Source organism: Aulonocara sp. 'chitande type north' Nkhata Bay, linkage group LG19 (assembly GCF_057382095.1).
Source record: "Aulonocara sp. 'chitande type north' Nkhata Bay isolate Kocher_YH1m ecotype deep benthic linkage group LG19, A_spYH_male_GT1.1, whole genome shotgun sequence".
Taxonomy (NCBI): Eukaryota; Metazoa; Chordata; class Actinopteri; order Cichliformes; family Cichlidae; genus Aulonocara; species Aulonocara sp. 'chitande type north' Nkhata Bay.
In genome coordinates this window covers 5546911-5570192 of record NC_141362.1, presented here as the reverse complement: position 1 = coordinate 5570192, position 23282 = coordinate 5546911, and the positions used below count along the sequence as shown (strand labels likewise).

Sequence of the window (23282 nt, the reverse complement as noted above, 5' to 3'; positions counted from 1 at the left end):
AAATATCAGATTTTAATATGACTTTCACTCTAACTGATTTTAACTGTTAACTCACACCTTGTTCCCACATACTTGTCCTTAGTTTAGTTCTGTATTATATGAGATGTAAGAACGCAGTCTAAAGAGAGCAAAACCTTTTATAATTGTGTGTGCCACAGGATCTTAGACAGACGCAGTTTTCCATTCTTCTGAGCGACCCCCTCAACCTGTCTGTCTTTAAAATGGACATCAGGGACCAAAACAATTATATTTTGGAAACAGTGCAGTGGGAAGCAGCGCCTTCCACTCCTGAAGTTGGCATTCTGGGGCAAACATCCTACCCTTTGCCTCTCCCTCCTTTCCCCACTGGGACACCTGCTCCCCCTCAGCCAGCATCAGATCCTCAGACTGGAGGATTCTTTAGCAACATCCTCCCAGAACCAGCTCCTCCTGTGTATCAGCAGCTGGTTCCACTCATGGTCTCAGCACCAGCTCACCTCTACAGTCAGCCAGGGACAGATAGCCAGGGACAGCTGAGACACCCAGAGGTAGTGACAGGACTCATTGAAGTTTTATTGATAAAGATGCTTAAAACTGTTGCATTCTTCAGTCCACATGAAATAAAAAGTTTTATTTGACTCTAAAATGCTGAACAGTAAACTTAGTCGCTGCCAGTGAAACATAATTCCAAAGAATAACGCAGGAGATCAAAGTCCAGCTATGTATGAATGTAGTTTTATCCACATCTTCTCCTCCCACTGATCACTTCCTACACCGAGTGGATAGATCATAGCATTCCAGCTTTTCTCATCATCTGTTGTGTGTTTTGTGTGTTTCAAGCGTAATGTGCTCAGGATTCCACAAATGATCCAGTACCTGCATCCTGCTGGAGAACTGTACGTAAAACACACAAACACACCAGTGAACACAGCTGCTGAACATCTGTATCTTCATAAACTCTGTTATCTCGTATCCGTCTCTGCATCTGTGTAGGCACGGTGTTCCAGTCTGGGATTTTGTCCCTCCTGCTCCCCCATCCAACACCTCCACTCCAAAGTAAGTTTCTGTGGTGCTTTGTGTCAGTGATCTGCAGGAATCTGTCTGTCTTTCATCTGCAGATGTTTGTGCGAATTATTGTAATCAGCTTCCTTTAGTGGTGCCTCCTTACATTCAGTTGCTGACAGTGGGTTCTCATGATTGTCTGTCTTCAGTGGAGGTCTCTCTCAAAAGAACAACAAGCTAAATATTTTGATCAGGCTGAAAGCGAGAGATGCCGTCACGCCACAGAGCATCCAGACTGGTCCACCAAAGAAAACTACGTATGTCCAAAGTGCTAACATGCAGTTCATACATGTGCCCATCACTGCACTGAATTATGAAGCAACCAGTGCACAGAGTTTGGATCAACTGATGAAAATTCTCATATTTTTGTTTTTAGGGCAAAAAGAGGAAGAGAACACGAAATCGCACCTCGAGCACAGGTGAGAGGAGATTTCTGGGAATTACGACGTTTTTTCATGTGAAATGTGATGAAAAGAAGACGGAAATCTGTTAACAAAAGAAGACTTACTGTGTTTTTGTTTGTGTTTGTTTGTGCAGCATCTGAACCTAAACAGGAAGATCAACAGGCCAAGAGGCTTTGTGTGACGCCAGCTCAGACACAACCATCTTCTTATTCAGTTGCGAAGGAGCCTCTTGAGCAGCCACAGAGACAGCCAGCTGTTACCAACCTTCCTGATCAGCAGTCAGCGTGTGTGCAGCTGCAGAACACACAGACAACAGTTGATGCACCTGTGTGTCAAGTAAATCCGGTCCTCCCAGCTTCTCGTGTGGATTTCTCCCCATCTGCATCACTGGCCTCCTCTGCTGCACCCGTCCAGCTCCAGGCCACTTTTGTCAGTGACACTGATGAAGCACTGCTGTCAGTGGTGGAACAGCTTGACCCCCTCCTCACTTCTGAGCAGTCTCAGCAGCCCTCCTCTCCACTCACTGGTCATCACCTAAATCAGACCAACCCTGCTTCTCCTGTATATACTTCTCTATCCACATCATTTACCTCTTCTGCCACATTCTTTCAACACCAAAAAGAGCCTATTGGTTTCGCTGACATTCAGGAAGACATGTGGTCACTCCTTAACCACCTCCCTGCCGCTCCACAGCCGGATACATTCTCCTTTCCTAACATTCCTACTCTGATTAGCCCTGCTTCTCTGGAGAACTCCTCTCCATCTAAATTGCTGGCCTCCCCTGTTGTGCCCACTGAATGCCAGTCAACGCCTCCCTTCTTCAGCCAAACTGTAAAAAGTATGATGTCGCTACTTAACGACCTCGAACCTGGGCCCTTTGCACAGCCTCTACAGCCCTCCTCTCCTCAAGCAGACTGGTTATGACCATAATCAGATCAGTCCTGCACCCCCCAAACCACGGCTACCTTCTGTAATAAAGTCTTAGCTCACTGCAGTCTTTCCTCTGTTTCAGAACTGCTTGCCAGAAATCTCTCCATGTGTGTGTGTTTGTGCGTATGTGTACACATGTGTACAGATAATCCTTGTTTTGGTGTGTAAATAAAGCTTGATCAAAAAGTAAGTCAGCTCTTGAGTCTGCTTTTGGATCAGCCTCTCGTATGAACCCTCTGGGTTTGTGATGATATCACTCATATAAACTCTTTAAATAAGGCTGCCATTCCCTGGTGGTATGTGGTCTCACACACTGAGGCAATGAGAGACCTTTGGTACTTTATGCTAGGGAAATGGCCTCCAAAATCCAGTGGCAGTGTATCTGTTTATGTAAAGCTTTATACCTGGCTGTCAGCAAAGCAGACGAACAGTCTATCAGATAAATGCACATCCTGAATCTGTTTAATGAAGCAGCACATCACAGGACACAGAGGTTCACAGGGCTGCTGCATTCCATTTGTAAAAGAGCACTGGAAAGAGAAAACACACCTACACTTGCCATTCATAGGCACACAGCTCTTGTAAATTAAGCCCTCACACTTTTGATCATTGCCACCATAGCTGCAAGCAAACCTTTAGCTGAGCTGACCTCTCAAGAGGCAAGACAGAGAATGAACACTGCAGGTAGCAGCTCCAAATACATGATGTACATCTTGCACTGGGGCAGTAATGTCAACTCCTCATTATGGAAAATCACTATAGGCTGTTCTAGAAGTCGCTAAGTGATGCCATCGCCTAATTTGCATAATTGGTCATGCTTGTAAACTACGCAGTAGGAAAGAGAAATAACATCGTGGAAAAGACATAAAGTGAGTAAAAAACACCCTAAATGCATTTAGAATATATTGTGGCGTGTTGGGGGAACAGCTAGTTCTCTCCCATCATGCCTTGGGACATATGCTGCTATTTAGATGTTCTTGTTTTATTGTTTATGGTTACACTACTTTTAACTGTTATCTTGAATGTTGTGTTTGTACTGCGGTTCAAAGTCACTTACAGTTATTGTTTTATAGAATGAATGCAACCATAAGTGAGTTCTGTTATGCTGTTAATGACCCTCGAAGCACAGTGTAGCATCAGCAAGTGTTGTAATAAAGAGCTCCCCCTACCAGCTTGGGGTTGAATAACAAGCTCAATCTCTCTCTGTGAGCTTCTTCGTAAAGATACCTCTGCATGCCACAATATTTAGAACCACAAGTTACATTTATCTTAATTCCAACCCTCCTCCTTTATCTGGGCTTGGGACCGGCAAAAGTGACCCGAAATAGGCACGCTTTTTAAGTAGTTTTAAACCACACAAGACTAAGGGTAAAAGTTTTTTACCATCATTTTGTTAACAAACTACATTAGCAATCTAAATGGACCAAAAACAGACAGTAGAAATAAACAGTGTCAATGTGAAAAAAAGATGGGGATTAGTCTGGTCCTAATTCAGCCTGATTGCTTTGTTTTTTAGTTTTTTTTCAGACATCCCTCCACACACACAGGCTGTGCTGGCTCGGTCACTCTGGCACAGCTGGCTGCAGGTGGAGCTCACAGGCACGTCACTGCAACCCCCCCCCCCGCTTCTGCTCCGCGGCTGCTGAGTGACTCCTCATCTGGGGCTCTCCTCAGCTCTTTCTGGGAGAGTGGCGCGGCTGCCCCTCTGTTGGTCTTCCTTGGTCTCTTGTGCTCTGAGAGCCTCTGGTTGTCTAGAGTCTTGATCTCCTCCATACCTGCTTCATGCCCTGGAGAACGGGGCTGTGGCTCCCCACACCCTCTAGCAGATCATCTGTCTTAAACACCAAAAAGACCAAGGAGATCATTGTAGATTTCCGGAGGAAGGGTCATAACAACCATCTGCCTCTCTTCATCGGCAGTGAGGCGGTGGAGAGGGTGAGCAGTTTTAAATTCTTGGGGGTAACTGTGACCGAGGACCTGTCCTGGGGCAACCATATCACCTCAGTTGCACGGAAAGCCCAACAGCGCCTCTACTACCTGAGGAGACTGCGGAGCGCACACATTCCCAGATCTCTGATGTTGAACTTCTACAACTGTGCCATCAGCAGCGTTCTGACGTATGGATTTCTAGTGTGGTTCCCCAGCTGCACCAAGGCCGATCAGCAAGCACTCCAGCGGGTGGTGAAAGAAGCTGGCAGAATTATTGGAATAAGTCTGCCAGAGATTAGTAATATCTTCCCCACTCGCTGTCTGAGACGGGTGCACAGTATTCTGCGGGACCAACATCACCCTGCGCGCCACCTTTTCCACCTGCTGCCCTCAGGGAGAAGGTACAGGTCTATACAGGCCAGAACATCCAGACTGGCCAACAGCCTGTATCCACAGGCTGTGAGGCTCCTGAACTCTCTGCCCCCCTCTCACGGACAATAACCATATCCAACTTCTTAATAGCACTGAACTTACTTGTCAGGTTCTCATGTTTACTTGTCATGTTCTCATGTTGTTGCTAAGGATTGTCTTATTGCACTGGAGTCACACTGGGTTAAATATTTACACTTGGGTTTTAAGGGGTATTTATTATTTTCTTCATTATTTTATTTACGGGTTGTACGGAAGCCCCAAATGCAATTTCATTGTTCTCTGACAATGACAATAAATAAATAAATACTAAATACTAAATACATTACATGAAGGAACCTTTTAAATACAAGCGCGCTCATGCTCAGAGGTGTACACACGGGTGCTCACACACACAAACTACACCCTTTTTGGCTCCTACCTCAAAGCACACTGTGCGCTGTCGATCTTACGTGCTGCACAATAATGTTTAATATTTAGTATTTACTGTTATATTCACATAGGTCATTGCGATGATGTTGTTTATTATATTGCTCTCTTTTTTTTTGCTTGTTTTCTCTTTTTTCTTTCAGACAGGTGATCCAGGTGATTGATATATGTATTTTTTTGTCTGTTTGTTTTGTTGGTTTTTGTTTTTTGCCCTTTATCTTTCCCCCAGTCAAGTCTGTCCCATGTGTAGCAAGTGAAAATAAAATAAAATAAACAATAAAAGCAAAGGTGAATCAAATAGACCAATACTGCAAGGCTGGGATGGTCCATTTGGTAAAGTAAATCCGTTGGGCATCTTTCTTTGCCTTTAATTCTGATGGCAAAAGAACCAAACGGGATAGGTGAAAAAGAAAAAAAGTTTGTGTTTAGGAGTTTTGTCTTTGGGCTTTGGGATGAACCGGTTTTTGTCTGAGTGTGTGGCTGGGTCTGAAGTACACTGGGATGTCGTGCTTAGAGAAGACTCTCCTGAGTTTTTCTGATAAACCGACTACATAGGGGATGACAATGTTGTTAAATCTACCAGTTAACGCTTGCTTGTTAGTTAGCTTAATGCTTATTCTTATCTTTGGCTTATTCTTAATTACTTTTAATCATTTTTAATTATTTTTTTGACTGTTTTATCCTTACACTTAGTTTTCTTTTATGCTTTTATATGCAATTCTTTTGCTTTTGTGTTTTAATGCCATTCAACCTGCTAGCATGTTTTGGTACCTTGCCATAGACCTCATCCTTCCCTGTTACTTCATCCTACTCTCTTAAGCACTTTGGTACACCACTGGTTTTTAAATGTGCTATATAAATAAAGTTTGTTGTTTTGTTGTTGTTGTGTTTGTCTTTCGGATCCTTCCTAGTTGGGAGGATAGGGCTTAAAATCTGGGACTCTCCACCAGTTGCTCTTAGAACTGAAGAAGCTTCTCCAAACACTTTTCTTTCCAAGCTCCTTAGACCACACCAGACTACCTTCTACCATTGCTCCGTTGTCCAGTTCTGATGCTCACATGCACATTGGTGGTGGTTTTGGTGGGAGATGCAGGTCAGCATGGGCACCCTGGGAGGTCTGCAGTTATGCAGCCCCATTTGCAAACTGGAATGCACTGTGTATTCCCACACATATCAATTGAGCTATCAGTAATTTTTAAACCAGCATCAACTTTTTTGGCAATTTGAGCAACATTAGCTTGTCACAGTTACTCCCTGTGTGCATCAGTGAGACTTGGCCAGTGATGACCCTGTCACTGGCTCACCACTCTTTCTTCCTTGGACCATTTTAATAGATACTGACCACTGCAGACCAGGAAACTCCCACAAGAACTGCAGTTTTGGAGATGCTCTAACCCATCTAGTCACATCCCAATTTGGCCCATTTTTCCTGCTTCTAACACATCAACGTTGGGACCTACATGTTCACTTGTTCGCTGATATAGCCCACTCACTAACAGTTGCTATCATGAAGAAATGTCAGTGTTATTCACTTCACCTGTCAGTGCTCATGTTATACCTGATCAGTGAATTGCACTGGAGCAGCCCTTGAATTTATATAAGAGTTCATAATTGAACCACTTATTTTACTTGTAAATAAAACCACTAATTGCTCAGCTGTACCGGTGATGTGAATGGTTAAATAAACCATAAAGCCATAAATAAAGTCAAACACCACAGTCTGTTTTTTTAAACCGAAGTTGTATTCAACACATTTGTAAATATCATGTTTACAGAACATTCGGATTGTGTACAAGACTTAACTCTTCCACCAAAGAATGCAGTAATACCAGCAGAGAGCCCAAGTGGGGGGGGGGGGGGGGGGGGGGGGGGGGTTGTCCCACTCCCGCTGCAATGAAGATGACAGATCAGTTTTAAAGGTGGTGTAAGTTGGCGGTGAGCGTTATTGTTTCAGGACAGCGACTCGAGCTCAATGTCTCAGAAGGGCTGTTTGAACGGAACATCAATTATTCATCCTCTCATATGTACAGTCTCTTTGACAGCTGCTTCACACGCTCCCGTCAAATCTGCTGTATCAGTGGAATCTGTCTCCTCATCGTCCTTCTCCGTCAGCAGAGGACGGCGCTTGCACCAGACACAGACATCCGTTTTTCGATTCAGGGACCGAACTCACGGGGACCGGAGTAAATGGAGCGTTTTGTCAAAATAATTTACGGAAGACTATTTGTGAATCACACTTAAAGTGAAAGGTTTTTCTAATTCTCAGCCAACAAAGTTCACTAATACACAGAAGCATTCCGAGAAGGGTATGAAAAACAAATCTGCAATTGTGGATATTTAACACATTTTACTATAAAAAATACGTCATTTATCAAATCTCAGTAGAATTGTGTTGGAAAGTAAAACCTTTCACATATGATGATGGAAGGTAGTGCAATATAAGAGATCATATGGTAAACTTCAATGAACAATTCATTCCCATTAAATGCAAACTTGACCTTAAAGGGGACCTTTTTGCTTTTCCTTCTTTTCTATCACACGAACATATTTTATGTTATTCACTATGTCAAGGAAGGAAATCATTTTCATGAACTAAGCAGGATACGGTAAGTAGGCATTATTTTGAACTGTGAATCGTACGACGTTGCTCATTTAAGAGTTCAAGAATAAAAATACGGAGTGAGAATGAGCAGAATGGGTCCCCTTTAAGAGCATTTTGTCCGAGGCCAGCAGCTTAGCTGAACCTACAAAACCATTTACTAGAAGGTGATTTGCAGCACACGCTAGTTCCCAATTGGAAGCTTGGTTGAAGCTACAAGGAATTTGGAAAAGTAACCGATTAAACTATTCGTTTTACTTTTCTGGATTAGATGACACAGCTATTTTCCACAAACGTTTTATATCATCGCGGCAAAGTGCTCTTCCCAAAATTGGCACTCCAGCGATGCACTGTATGATATATTAAGTGGAAACATTTACATCTAAGTTCTAGGGTAATAAAACTATTAGTGATTTAATAAATTTGTTGAATTTAAAATAAATAATTGACTTAATGCTAATGGAGTTTTTTTAAATAAAAGAAATCCTTAATGACTCAGTATTTCAATCTAGCAAGCTCTTTTTTTCCTTTTGGTTGTTCACAATAAAATATACAAAGTTTTTTCAAAAGTTTCTCCTAATAAGATCTCAAATTTGAAACATGTATTTTCATCTTTTTCAAGTTCAGCCCTCATTGGTCGGTGGATATCGAGGCATCATCTACTGGTAAACAATTTTTCTTCTTCTTCTGTAGTTTAAGCAACAGTTCTGTGCTCCTCCTTCTTAAGCACACATTTAAGTGTGAAACTTCCGTCACAGTGGTTTAAAAACATCATGTCTCTCTGTAAACCCCGAAAGCTGTCGGCAAACTCTCCTCCTCCTCTCATCTGAAGGCGAGGCTTTAAAAGAAAATTTACCAAAAAAAAAAAAAAAAGTACAGTGTACAGTTTTTTCTCTCCACTCAGACGAAATCAGCTGCGTATTGCAGAAACATCATGAAAAGCAGGGAATGTCCAGAACAGCTGCAGGTCGCCCAAAGTGCCTCGGGTTATAGCAGCAGCAGGAGCAGCAGCAGAAATGCAGGCAGGTCAGAAACGCCCGTCCTTAGATCAGGACAGGGTGAAAACTTTTTTTTTTTTTTTGTTTTTCAACTTTTCTTTCAGCTTTTCCAGAAGCTTCGACGACCAGAAGGAACCCTGCCGCCCTCTCCTGCGGTTTGGAGGTTGAACACTAGGTGGTGACACCTCCTCGTGATCAGCTGGAGCTGCTGGAGCTACCGCCCTGCTGCGCCTTTGATGCTGAAACAGAAAAAACAAAGACATTCAGAAATGAAATTCTGTCTCAAGATATAATTTGAAAGCATTTGCTGTGGAAATAAACTGCGCTTTGTCCGGGGTTCGTTTGTACCTGTGAGGTCTCTGAAGCGTCTCTTGGCCTCGGCTCGCTCCTCAGAGTCGAAATACCAAACTGTGATGGCGTACCTGAAACACAAACGGCAAGAACAGTGTCTTCAGTGGTTGCCATTGCTGTCTGTAACGACCAGTGTGTGTTAATAAGGGTTACGTTTTTGCTAATTAATTTGCCATGTTTTAAGGAAAATTACAACACATCTAACAAATGCCAACAAAGGCAGATGGTCCAAGTCATCATGTCTGTAGTAGTTACAGGAGAAGCTGCCTCATGAATTGGGGTACTGATGGGTTGGTTGGCGGGTTACCTGGTGGTATAGGAAGGCTGCACTTCATGTGGGTTCCTGCGGTCTGACCAAAAGAAGAGCAGCCTATCAAAAAGTGGCTTGATGTCTGCCACGTACGACTTCCCTTCTGGAAAGATCCTGAGGATGCCGCCATGCTCCTGATAAACAACAGCAGGAAAGACAATTTAGTGAAAGTTCTTTTTCTCTCATTTCTATTCACTCCTGTCCCCAGACAGAAACCAATAATGTGCAAATATTCACATCTTAATTCTAATCAGTCGCGATCACTTCCTCTGATTTTATCAAGTCAAAGGAAGCAAAAAAACATTTCATACTGATATCATCAGAGATCAAAGTCAGAAACTTCACTATTCACTCAGCTCACAATCAGACTTGAAATCATAAAAAAGATTCGAGATGGTGATCAAACACGAAAAACTGAAAAGAGGGTTCGATAAATGAATAAATGAACAAAGTGTAATAAGCACCTTGGCATTCCAGTTCTTGTTGAGGTAGTAGATGCAGGTGATGCAGCGTCCATCACAGTTGGGATTGTCCACGTGCTTGACATAACCCGCCCCATTTCCTGGGTAACACGCCACCATAGCCTAAACAGACACGCACAAGCAGAAATAATTAGAGCACTCCTGTGTCACTACTACCACAAAACCCTGCTGCTTTAAATGCACTTCACCACAAGCTCGGACATCATAGAAAGTGCTAACATTAACTGCTATTTTTTTCCTCATGTGTCTCATATTTGACTACATTACACAGATAAATAAAGTTTTTGCTTCACAGATTTATTTACGAAACATAATGGAAAACAGCACATATAAACAGAATTGATTAGTTATTACTTGGTTACTTTTTATTTTTGTTACCACTGATATTGTAATTATTCATAATTGTGGTTCTCATCAGTAGAATTTAACTGAGGCTTTGTAAACTTGTGAGCTGTCACAACTGCTGCTCACGTTTTTCCAAAGTTTTACAAATCAAACCATCAACACATGAATCAAGAGAGAAAAGAAAAGAAGTGAAGTTCTGAAACTGGAGTATAATGGAAGGAACTGATGAATAGTAAAAATACTAAAATATCAGGAATAAAATTGTAGTGTTAACAGAGATAACAGGAAATAAAAATGTACTAGACTGTTCTTTTAGTTTAGCACAATCTGATGTAATAAGATGATCATTTCCTATGGCTTGTTTTGGAAATATAATAACATAATATAAAAACAAGTAATGCTGAACGAGTACAGTGGCTGATATAATCTTTGAAATAAAAGCTGGCGCGTTGAAAATCAGTTATGCTGACACAATTACACATACTTCCTCTATGTGTGTGCGCACCAATGTAGGTGTGTGTGTGGTGGTTATTTACTAATATTTCTCGTGTCCAGATGTGCTTGTTGTGGTTGCATGCCTACACACCGAGTCGCACGTACACGTGTATGTGTACATATGTGTGTGTGTGCGTACGTGCTGCCAGTCAGTATTGGGAGGAAATTGGAACAGCCGCGCTTGTGGTTACAGTATTGATAAGAGGCCATAATAGTTTTGCAAAGACCGACAGATTTCCCAACACAACCAGGAATCCTGACGTCACTGAGATTTTGGCCCCATCATCTATTTGTTCCACTATTTTTTGAAAATGAGCCATTTCTTTTTACATGTTTAAAATGAAAGAAATACTAAAACTAGAATACCAGTTCTTACAAACCAGTGCTTTGACTACAGAGTCCTCATAATTAATTGCTTCCTCGAAGCAATAAATAAAAATAAAATAATAAAAATACAATAAATATTCACAGAAAACGAGTTCATTTCAGTTAAAATGGAAACCTTTTCCAAACAGGACATGGGAGGTGGGAGCTAGGGGGGGGGATTTCCCTGCATCCCCTCCCTGCAGCGCTGCGACCTCATAACCCCAGCAGGAAGTGTCTGATAAGCTCAGAGTAAGAGACGAGACTGTGAGACGTGAGACTGTGTCTCAGAGTCCACAGAAAACAAAGCACAAACTGTGATCCTTGCCGATGAAACAAAACCCAGTGGTCACAAACAGCTGATTCTGTGCTACTCAGGTTAGATCTGCTCAGACTGCCCACTGCAGCTAAACACCTACATCTAGCATTTCACAGACTGATATTATTATTTACTTGGGCTTGCAGTAAAACACACCTGCCCCTTTAATTTTTTCCAAAACAGAAAAAAATATTAAAAGACAATTTATTAAAGTTTTGTGCAAGTTTCCATGTTTCATCATTTGGCACGGAAAAATCAATCATTTTTTCCAGAATGTGGACCCTACTTTACAAATGAAAGAAAAAAAGAAAAGGAAAATGACGTTAGAGAAGATTGATGCTTGTTAAAAACACATGTTCCTTAAACGCGCCAAAACAAACATCAGCAGCACTGATTTATGTCAAAGCGTGTTATCTTTACCATCTCTCTGACGTCAACGTCGTCACCTCACCCCGATGATTACACACAGACTGCACGCAAGCCCCTCGACCAATGCCTGTAGCTCAATGTACGCACATGTCCAAGACATGAGCGTGATTTGCATTTATTCGCGGAACCTCGATAGCAGAAAATTATAGAGGCAAAGTCACGGCAGCAGTCACGCTGTCAACGTGCTTGCCCCTTTTCTCTGATGGGATTTCATTGTGAACCCCCCTTATTGTCAAACACATGCGTGCAAAGGCCTTCTACACCTTTGCACGCTCCATAGAATCTCATGGAAGCGAACATCCTGTTCACTTCCTTTCCTTTACGATTATCAACACACATGCCAGTTTATACAGGAAGGTCACAGTGCAGATTAACCCCAGATCCAATAGACCATTCCCTCGATACATCAACGACAACAGCAGCACACCTTTAGTAACCTTACCGACATCAACATGTACCACCTGATGTCTGTGTTTATACACCCGTCGCATGCAACCATGTAGAAGCCACATCCCTTCCCTTTTGGGCGCTCTCGCTGTGAAACGCCCCTCTCTATTGCTTTTCATGAGAAGGGGATCGGGATGGTGGGTGGGTGCAGAAGTCAAGCCCCCGTCAGTGTGTGCGAGGGACTCCAAACGTGCACGTAGTTTCAGGCCTCCCTGGCTGCCAGTGACGACAAACCCCTAGCGCTGATAACGAGCGGCTGACCTGCTCCACAGGCTCGCTCTGAGGGGAAGTGGAGAAATCACGCAAGTTTGTTTACACGCCGCCACTAGGGCACGTACACACACACATACAGGCTTCATCATCATTACCGTCATTGTACAAGTGAGTTCCTGTAGAATGAGAAAAAAAAAAAAAAGCGCAGTGACACAGGAGGGGGGCTGAGCGGAGATGAAATGATACACTGTGAGAGGAAAAGGGCTGAAAACAAAACGCCTTAGAACTGTTTTTCAATTCAACTTTATCTTATCTCTCTAGCAGAGGGAGATGCAGAGAGGGGGGAGGAGAGGGGCACGGGGAGATGTTGTGCAGGTGTGGTGATGTCTGTGCGGTTGTTTGGCAGGTTTCCAGCCAGCTGATGGTTTAATGACAAAGCTACGTGTGGCGCGTGAGGCTACAGCGCGTCTGCAGCGCCACAGACATCCAGCAGCAGTGATTCTGCAACTTTTAGCAAACCCAGTCCAAGAGGTTTTAAGACCTTTTTAATGCCTCACAGATACTGGAGCTAGACTGTTTGGCTTCAACCACCTAACAGACTGGTGTCAAGCAATGCTTGGAGTTGGGTTTGTCTACTACTTTGGGTGCAATCTTTGATTTTTAATTATGTCCAGCTGCTTGTATCATAATCAGAATTGTATTTCAAACTATTATTAAAGGTGTTTTGTGTCCTCCACACAAAAGACAAATCCTGCTGTTTATTCTCCTGCATCATCTCCACGTGTGTGTGTGTGTGTGCGTGTGTGTGTGTGTGTGTGTGTGTGTGTGTGCGTGTGTGTGTGTGTGTGTGTGTGTTGTAACCAGGCTGACCCGTTTTCACAAGAAGTTCTATCTGATAACACATACACACACAAACATGTGATAAGAGCTTACACACACACACACTGCAGCACGTGAATGTGTGTGTGTGTGCGTGTGTGCGTGTGTGTGTGTGCGTGTGTGTGTGTAATGAGGATACTGTATGTGAGTGAGTGAGCTTTAGTGTGTGCTGAGGAGGAGTGAAGGAAGAATTGAATGTGTACGTGAGAATGTCCACTGCTACACGCGCATACCTTCACGCCCACTCACACGAATGGGCGTGTATCTGTTCTGCTGTGTCTGACTTTCCGAGGAACAATGTCTTTATAGGGACATTTTTGAAAATTTAAGACAGTTTGGTCGCTCCTTGCTTTGGGATTTAAAACTTTAACAAGAACTTTTTGAGAGTTAGGCTTAGTTTTAAAGTTAAGGTCGGGGTCATTCGAGCCCAAGTGATGCTGATCTCAGAGAAAAGGACACAGACACAGTCTGGCATCCATCAAACACTGACTTGATGTTGTTATTTCAATAAATTAGCTGACTAGTTGTTGCAGGCTTTTGATATCATTTATCTAACATATTTTTCCATCTGTGTAAAATAGAATATCTGTAAGTGACTGACTAGATCTCCCCCTTTCTGTTGAGTTTCAGTTTTTCTGCTCTCCTATAACCAAAATGTAAAGTCTCAAATCTCTTAGATATATTCAATTAGATTTTTAGAAATGTCAAACAACAACAACAACAAAACAAAATGTGAATTTTTGCAAATCAGATCCAAATGACATTGAGGTATTTTAATAAAATGCAGTCTCAGTCTTGGAGTTCCTCTAAGTGCCACTTGGGGCTGGTACTAAAAAGGAGTCAATGCCCATAGACTCCCATGTTGAGCATTAAAAGCATATCCTAGTACAAAAATTGATTTTGGCCTCAACGGCTGGTTTCCACTTTCATAAAACTCTGAGTAGGGGGAATATGTTTATGACACATCCACCTGGATTTTTATATTAGGAAGATGCCCACACTGATTGGGACACCATACAGGTGGTCATGGGGTTTGCTAGGCTTGCTGTGACTATAGACGTGAAATTATGTTACGAGATGACAAACCCTTCAAATTTTTCTTAAAATGCAGCTCATAAATGTCTTTTTTGCGGGATGAATCAAGGAGATCCCAAGATTCATTGTGGATTGGTGGTTTGGACAGTCCAAGCAAAGTGGTCAAAGAATTCTCTTTTAGATGTAAGCACATTTCACTCGCCGATCGAGCAGTACCGATGTTAAAATTACTGAATTTCAAATTAAGTTACATTTGTGACGCGAGTCGTTACTTATTGTGGCTCAGGTCCAGCAGTCTAAAAGCCTTTAAAACAAAAAGCAGCTTAAATTTTTAATTTAATCTTACACAGACTGTGGCAGTGTTATAGGTAATGAATACTATCGTCTTAATTTGTCTTAGGACTGCAAATGTCTAGAGTGAGGGGAGACTGAGAAACCCACTGATGCAAAACTTCTTTGGTGCTTCAGAGGAGAGGTGATGGGATAGAGGTTTTCCACTGCTGATGACCCTCTGGGACAAATTCATCAATGTGCGAGAAAAGGGAAGAGAAACTGGAGTCTGGAGCACCAGCTTAATGCATGAGCTGTTTTCTACCAGTCCCTCAACTATAGAAAAATTTAAACCGATTCCTAAATATTTGCTACCTATATTTAAAGCAAGTATCAGCAACAAAATGTCCTTGAAGATAAGTGAAAGAAATCTCCGTCCCGGGTTTCTCCGTGGATCGGGTTTCCTCCGAGGCGTGGGCACCTATAAGCAGAGTTTTGTCTTTACCCTATGAGATTCAAAATTATTCAAAGTAACACTCAGGTATGCCGTTCAGCAGGTTAGTTACAGCGCCGGGAGTAGCTTGGGAGAACAAGGAAACACAGACTGCTTCAGGTTGCTTTCCCAAAATCAACTCAAAGGTTTATTCATCAGACAACAGTTTATATAGAGGAAAAAGGTTCGTGTGTCAGCAGAATCAGAATCAGAATCAGAAAGGGGTTTATTGCCAAATGTTGAGCAGGTTTACAACATTAGGAAATTGCTGCGGTGCTTCAGTGCAAACATAGTGTCATAAATAGCACTTAAATAGACATGAAAAAATAAAAGTAGGGATAAGAATTAAAAGTGCTACGTAGAAAGATATGTGCATGAGCTATACATGAGATATATACATGAGAATAAGAATTAAGAGTGCTACGTTGAAAGATATATACATGAGTGCAGGTGGTGATCAGTGCCAATCATGAAATGATGCAGTGAACACAGCGTAGGGTCATGTGTTAGTGGTGGGAACAGTCATATGGTTATTGTTCATGTGTCCAACAGCAGAGGGGAAGAAACTGTTCTTATGGCGAGAGGTTCTGGTGCGAATGGACCGGAGCCTCCTGCCTGAGGGGAGCAGGTCAAACAGACTGTGTCCAGGGTGAGAAGGGTCAGCTGAGATCCGAGCTGCACGCCGCAATGTCCTGGAGGTGTACAGGTCCTGCAAAGATGGGAGTCTGCAGCCAATCACCTTCTCAGCAGAGCGCACAACACGCTGCAGTCTCTGTTTGTCCCTGATAGTGGCTCCAGCGTACCACACGGTGATGGAGGGGGTGAGGATGGACTCGATGATTGCAGTGTAGAACTGCATCATCGTCCGTGTTGGCAGGTTGAATTTCTTCAGCTGCCTCAGGAAGTACATCCTCTGCTGGGCTTTCTTAATGACGGAGGTGATGGTGGGCTCCCACTTCAGGTCCTGGGTGATGGTGGTACCCAGGAAGCGGAATGAGTCCACAGAGGTGATGGGGGTGTCAGTCAGGATGATGGGGGGGAGTGGGGCTGTGTGCTTCCTGAAGTCCACAATAATCTCCACTGTCTTCTGGGCATTCAGCACCAGGTTGTTGTGGCTGCACCAGGACACCAGACGTTCAGCCTCCCTCCTGTAGGCAGACTCATCCCCGTCCGAGATGAGTCCAATAACGGTGGTGTCATCTGCAAACTTGATTAGCTTGACAGACTGGTGGGTGGAGGTGCAGCAGTTGGTGTACAGGGAGAAGAGCAGAGGAGAAAGAACACAGCCCTGAGGGGAGCCGGTGCTGATGGTCCGGGAGTCCGAGACATTCTTTCCCAGCCTCACATGCTGCTTCCTGTCCGTCAGGAAGTCAGTGATCCACCGGCAGATGGGGTCAGGCACATTCATCTGGGAAAGCTTGTCTCGGAGATGGTCTGGAAGGATGGTGTTGAAGGCAGAGCTGAAGTCCACAAACAGGATCCTGGCGCAGATTCTCAGTTCAGACCGGTACAGACCAAATAAGGAAACGTCTTCCTGCCCGCTGAGCAAAGAAGTATCCTTTGTATAGTTTATCAGTTCAGCTACAATTTATGATTATCCCAGCAAAATACACTCCTAGACATAGAATACAGAGTTCTTTCATTAGTGAATTCTGAAACAAACCACCTGGCCTTTAACAAGCTCTTTTCTAGGAGATAAAGAAGGGAGGATGGGAATAAGGAAGTGATCTCTGTGGTATTTTCGACCTTGGTACCAGCCTGTGATTCTTACACATTAATTCTTGGGTCACAGAGAAAGAGAAAAACAACTAGTATTTACTAGTTGTTTTTCTCTTTCTCTGTAACAGTTTTCCTGTATAATATCACTATAAAACAATATCCTGTAAATGCTACCATGGTATCAAAATATCACAACTGTTCCTAAGTAAATGTATTTTGATCAGTTAAATTCCACCTCCGGCCATTTTTATGGAAATGTATGAAAAATATACATCCTATAATAAAATAATCCATTTAATGTAGGCCCTTGGATATTTTATTATACTGTGCCAAAGTGAAATGACATTAGTCACACAAACTACACTAACTGTTTACTGACTAATTGTAACACTACTGTTAGCTAAAGGACACAGCTTAATAACGTTGTTTTTACATGTGCCAAGTACATCACAAAATCTAAAAGTTCTCCAGTAAAAGTAAAACAAATTAGATAAAATAAAGATTTTCTCTAGCTGCTGTGCACACGAAACAGTGCGTTGTATCTACACCATCTCACTTAAGGGTGCCTTAGTTTCAGCCTTCAGTCTTCACAACTTGCATTATTATCCCTACAATACTGCTGTTCATTATCTGTCTGAGAGTTGTAGAGTTAAAGTTTTTAACACATTAATAGAACTTTAGATCTACTTTGAACTGCATTGTACTGCATGTCAATTCAGCAGTTTATATACTGCTAGTAAATACAATATTGTTATTATTATGTGGAGGCTCATTCTGGGTCAATGCCCACAGGTTTCTGTTCAGGTTAATAGGTAGAGACGATACATGTAAAAGCTGAGAATGGTACTCCTACGACGGAACCGTAATCTTCACGCCATTAATCATCACAGCAGCGGAGAACACCCAGAGGACCTGATCTGATGTCGTAAATTCCCTGCCCTTCCTGCACCTTGTTCTGGTTTCTGAAACACTGGCTCAGGGCCCAGAATTGGTCAGTTACTGAAATACTGCCAAAAGGCCAACAAGTTACTGAGAAAAAGAAGAACGTCCAAGCACAACAGAAAGAAAGAAAAGGATAGAGGAAATAAAGCAGAGCTCCAGTCAGTGCCTAGTGATTAAGTTATGTAGAGTCCACTTGAGCTCACATCTGCCTTTTTCACAACTAACAATTCGCTGTAATAAATACCAATATTAAAACCACTGTCACAGCATGCCATGTTTTTGTGCAAGAGCTTTGGTGTGTTTACTTCTACGCATGATGCACCTTTCCACTGAGCAGCTAGAGGAGGAGAGCATGTGAGGAGTGTGTGATGAGCCAAGCCGTTAAATGAAAGAAGGAAGGCCTGAGATAAACAGCATCTCCTGATCTCAGCATCACTTATAACCAGCTGGAGTCCAAACCAGCGCACAGCTTCAGCACAATGCCACTACTGACAGTGGGGAGTGACATCTCCGTTTTTATTTTAACCTGTGAGTTCCAGACACACGAAGTTTATTTTTAACTGCTGACTGGAGTTTGTTGATGGTGAAAACTACACGAAGCAAGTTATAAAGTCTTTACGGTCTACATCACAAATAAATTATATAAAAAACAGTTAAAGAATTTGTTACTTAACTAAAATGAGTTTACTAAAGTCGGCTTTAAACAGTGTACCCTTTTAAAAAGTACATATCTTATGATGCTTATTTCGGGGTTTTACTCACTTTAACTCTGAATAAACTACTCATGATATGCTTTATTTGGGCTTTTTGGTTTTCAAACATTCGACGACAAACTACACATGTAAGCAGGTCTGATCGTGTTTAAAGATCGGTTCGTATTTTGCTTTCCTCAGTTTTGTCAGCTCTGGTCCTCTGCGTCTCCTGTTTGGTCGCTCCCGATCAAATACTGGCACATTTTGGCCCTTTATTAGCTTGTTTTTCTGAATCGTCACGATGGCTGTAAACCAGGATCGTGCCACCAGGCGGTTTCGCTTACCTGGGATCTTTCCCGAATCGCTTTGTTTCCCAGCCTCCCGGAGCAAAAGGAGATCAGCTTATCGATCAGGTTGAGCAAGAAGTTGATGGCCTCGCAGCCGCGTTCCGATCCGCTCACCCAGGCGATCTTGTCTCCACGGATGCTCCTCCGGTGGACTGCCGGGACGGATCCGGCCAGCCGGCCGTCCTGCAGAACTCCAGAGCGGTGCATGTCTTTCACCTGATCCAACACCGCGCCCCCGGCCAGCTCGCCGAGGAGTCCGTCCACGTAGTAGAAGCCGTATTCCTGCAGGGCCGGGACGACCTGCTCAAGAGCCAAACGCTCCAATTCCGTGTCCGATAAGTGTTCAATGAAAGGCATTTTAACTGTTGAGGTAATCTTGGAAGTTTAAAAAAACGTACAAAAAGAAACGAGTCGCAGGTTCAAAGTTTTGGCTGTAAAATGATTGAATCGACAAACAGAGAGAGGGAAGCCCGTTTCGCCGTCAGCTCTGTTTCTGTGACGGTCTGAATTCAGCCCTGCTGAAGTCCAACAGTCAAGCACCGAGCTGACAGAGTTCACGGAATACCTCTGAAGTCCTGCGTTTCTCCGCTCGCGTTTATCATTCTGCCCACGACACAGGCGATCAAGCGACTGTACAAGTACACCACATCCGGTAACGGATTTCACAATAAGTGTCGCACTGCCTGACAAACCTTTTGCCTCTTGGTGTGTTTAATTTTTAACGGTGGTCGAGGGGATTGCTAGTTATTACAAGGGTGTCTGGAGCATCAGTTCCAGAAAAAATAAAATAATATATCTGAAAGAATAAACCTTCAGCGTGGGACTAAAATATTTCAGTATGAGACTAAACAGGCTGCTATAGAGCATTTCTCATTAATTGCTGAAAACTAATCAATAATATGATCAAAAGACATTTTAACAAATCATTTTTGTACAGGTGATTTGTCACGTAAAATGCTAAATATTCTAAGCTCAGCAATAGTTCAAACTAATCTGTCGCATTATATATACACTAAGCATTCTGATGAAATTCAACTGTATTGAAATTCGTCATGATGCTTAACTGTAAAACACAAAGCTAACTTTTAAATCAAATGCACTAATTCTGATATTGATTCGACATTTAGCCTTCAATAAGACGAATTCCTCTGAATTGACAATTGATTCTTGAGAGTTACGATAGTTTTATAGCTTTATTTTACAGGAATGCCGGCCTACTTCCGGTGGCATTCCTCTAGCTTTACAGTAGAGATCGGGGAGTGAATGTGCGAGGAGTGAGAGACGTGCTGGATGTGATGTCCACTGTGTGGGGGAGAGGTGAGGCTTCGTGACTTCCCCACTGCGTTTCTCTTTTATGGCCTCCTCTTACATCACGTGACGATTCGCGTGCCAAATCATTTTCACTTGAATTCCCACACAAAACAAGCGGTACACAAAAAAACAATGTGCCACAACAAGAAACCACGGCAGCACAAACTCCACACAGATCATTCACCTCGTTGTCAGCAACACAAAATATCACGCAGTAAAGTTGCCACAATGCGAGTTAGTTAAAGTTAAAGGAGCAGTAGTGGTTCGGTAACGTGCCCACGCGCTGGGCGTGCCCGTCGCCATTAAGTACTACGTGAGCTGCATGTAGCCCTCGCGCTCACTGCCTCCTCCCCTCCCTAACGGAAGTAAACAGTGAACGTGTACTTGACCACGTGCAGGGAAAATACAAAGCAGCTGCAACGGAAACTATCATGCAGCATACAGGATAATAATATTAAAATAAATAAATAAATATATAAATAATAATAACAATAAAACTAAACCCGTAAACAATTGAAGTGTATTACCGGGTATGTCTTAAAATCGTTCATCTTTAATTAATTATTTGCAGCAATTTTAAATTCTAGTATTCAATTAAATTTTATTTATACAGCGCCAAATCACAACAACAGTCGCCTCAAGACTATGATTATGGTGCTATAATTACAGTGGAGTGTTGAATGCTGCACACTTTGATTACAGAGACTCAAAAAATAAAGATTGACTCTATGTCAGATATTGGATTATTTGAACACATACTGGGAGACGTTAAGCTGGAAAAAAAAAACCCCCAAAAAAACAAATCAGGATTCCACAGACCTGCTGAGATATGTGAGCCCAACAGCTCTTTGCTTTTCACAAGACAACGGAAAGGTTTGAAATGGCTGGTTTAATCTACAGCATTATAAAATGTTGTATTGTTCACTGTGTAAAAACTTCCTATGATTACCACAAGCTGTAAAAACGCAGTGTAGTAAAAAGAACAATGTTACACTCTGAAATAATTTGGAAGTATAATTCAAGAAAAGTGTACTCAAGCACTGTAACCTCCTAAATGTTCTTAATTACTGTCAGGAAAAACATTTGAAATCTCTCACAGTAGTCCATCCCAGACTGTACACATAAACTCCAAAGTAATCAAGAGTTTATTGAGAAATAGGTCCCCTGCCAATATTGGCAGTTATGTACAAATCACTGATAAAAATAAAGATTCAAAGATCCTGAGGAAACACTAAAACAGAATTCCTATGGAATAAAATCACCTTCAGATATAAAGTAAGTGAGGTGCATGGGGATGTAGACGGAGTATGACAGCTACTAACCTTGTGCCTTCCTCTGATCTTGTGCTTCCCCAACTTCCCATCGGCGTAGGTGACCAGTTTGTCCATCTTCGACAGCAGGTAGCCGATGTTCTCGCAGCCTGGCTCGTTTCCTTCCACCCAAACGATCTGGTCTCCACGAATACTCCTAGTGTTGTCCAGGCCTCTGCTGGCCAGCTTGCCGTCCTGCATCTTCCCGGAGTGGTGCAGCTCTTGGACCTCTTGCAGAACCCGGTCTCCAATTTTGCTCCCGAGGAAGTTGTCAATGATGCACATGCCATAGGAGTTCATGCTGGGGATGATGTAGTGGAGCACCAGTCTGTGACTGCTGCGGTACCTCCGGTCTTTGGATCTGGGATGGGCGCTCCAGGGAAGAGCATAGGGTACGATCCCGGCCCTATTTTTCCCAGCCCCAGCCCTGGCTATATCTCTGACTGTTTTCCCGACTTCACTCACAGCTTCAATTCCAGCTTCAACCCCAGTCCCATTTTCTTGGATCTGACCTTTCATGTCTGCAACTGTAACACTGTTGCTGCTGGTCCCAAATGTAACGCCATCTCCAGTATCGAACCCTGTATCAAATCCAGCTTTGACACCAGTCCCAACTTGGGGCTCTACCTTGGCCCCCACAAAAGTGTCTCCAGGTCCAGTGTCAGCACTGCTAAACCTCCAGGGGAGCAGCTGATCTGCATGTCTGTGGTCATTATCATCATCATTGACAAGTTTGTGGGAGTCAGTTTTAATTTCTTCCTTATTCACAACCTTGGATAGAGGACTCATGTCTGCATGCGTTCCCATCCGACTTGTTTAGCTGCTCTACACTCTGCTGACTGTTTTATAGGAAAGCACAAAGCCCCCAGGAAAGAACAGGAAGACAGAAAATGAGCAAGCTGGTTTCCAAAATAAGAGTGAGAGTAAAGGCCACCTTAATAGCTACACAAACAGCCATTACAAAAATATATCAAAAAGTTGAAAAAAAAAAAAAGTATCACAAGAATATATGCTGGAAAGGACTTTCCTTCACTATCCAAAAACCATCCAAAATCATTTGTCGACAATGCTTTTATTTTGAAAGTTTTGGTCAGAAGTTTTTGTTGCATTGTACTTTAATGGGTTAGGATAGTTTTTGAAAGTCTAATAATAATAATAATAATAATAATAATAATAATAATAATAATGTTTTAGGTTGTTCCACCGTCTACCGTGACCTTTTTGGCAGGATAGCCTGTCTATCGAAGTTGTACTTTTAAACTTATTCAGTAAAATATAGGCGGACTGTTCCTCCAAAACATACACAGAATGTCTTAAAACAGCTATCTGACGCGCATTTCTGCCAGCACCGCGCTGTTTGGCCGACTCCAGACCGTTTGTATCTGCCAAACTGAGAGTAAAGTCGTATTTTTTACGTTGTCATTAAAAAAATAAAAACAACATTTTCTCGGAAACAGCTGTCGGGGTAGTGTGCCTGCTGGTTTTTCCCCCAGTCAAAAAACCGTGTGAATCCCGTTACTGCTCCCAAAAAAGTCGCAGTGGAATAATCTGCTGTCACCTCGGAACGTACGTGACTTGCGGCAGATTCTAGTACAGAGGCTGCCTCGGATGACCGAAGCACGCACTGAGAGTCGAGCGAAGCGTGCACGTTAGCTGAGACATCCCGAGAGTGCAGGAAGGGGCTGAAACATCACTGCTGCTATATAAAGACGCAGAGCTAAACTTTAAAGAAGTGACCATCAGATTAATAATATCGGTTTGCTAATAAAAG

At 42.7% G+C, this 23282-nt stretch overlaps 2 protein-coding genes across 2 annotated transcripts; one reads left to right on the top strand and one right to left on the bottom strand.

Annotated features, from left to right (window-relative positions):
• Nucleotides 1-1300: 1300 nt before the first annotated feature.
• On the top strand, nt 1301-2473 carry LOC147306362 (uncharacterized). Its single transcript, XM_086275864.1, has 3 exons — nt 1301-1309; nt 1418-1460; nt 1579-2473. The coding sequence occupies exons 1-3, from the start codon at nt 1301-1303 to the stop codon at nt 2367-2369; spliced, it is 843 nt and encodes a 280-aa protein (XP_086131990.1). The 3' UTR covers nt 2370-2473.
• Nucleotides 2474-7030: 4557 nt separating this feature from the next.
• On the bottom strand, nt 7031-23057 carry egln3 (egl-9 family hypoxia-inducible factor 3). Its single transcript, XM_086274763.1, has 5 exons — nt 21524-23057; nt 9885-10004; nt 9418-9554; nt 9108-9181; nt 7031-8998 (listed from the first exon to the last, which is right to left on the bottom strand). Exons 1-5 carry the CDS (start codon nt 22316-22318, stop codon nt 8955-8957), a joined length of 1170 nt encoding a protein of 389 aa, XP_086130889.1. The 5' UTR covers nt 22319-23057; the 3' UTR covers nt 7031-8954.
• Nucleotides 23058-23282: the final 225 nt, after the last annotated feature.

Coding starts and splice junctions, on each gene's coding strand:
- LOC147306362 (XM_086275864.1), top strand. Junction 1,461..1,578: donor AAATCGCACCTCGAGCACAG/GTGAGAGGAGAT, acceptor TTGTTTGTGCAG/CATCTGAACCTAAACAGGAA.
- egln3 (XM_086274763.1), bottom strand. CDS start 22,318: ATGGGAACGCATGCAGACATGAGTCCTCTATCCAAGGTTGTGAATAAG. Junction 9,182..9,417: donor CAGCCTTCCTATACCACCAG/GTAACCCGCCAA, acceptor TTTGTGTTTCAG/GTACGCCATCACAGTTTGGT. Junction 8,999..9,107: donor ACGCTTCAGAGACCTCACAG/GTACAAACGAAC, acceptor TTTCTGTTTCAG/CATCAAAGGCGCAGCAGGGC.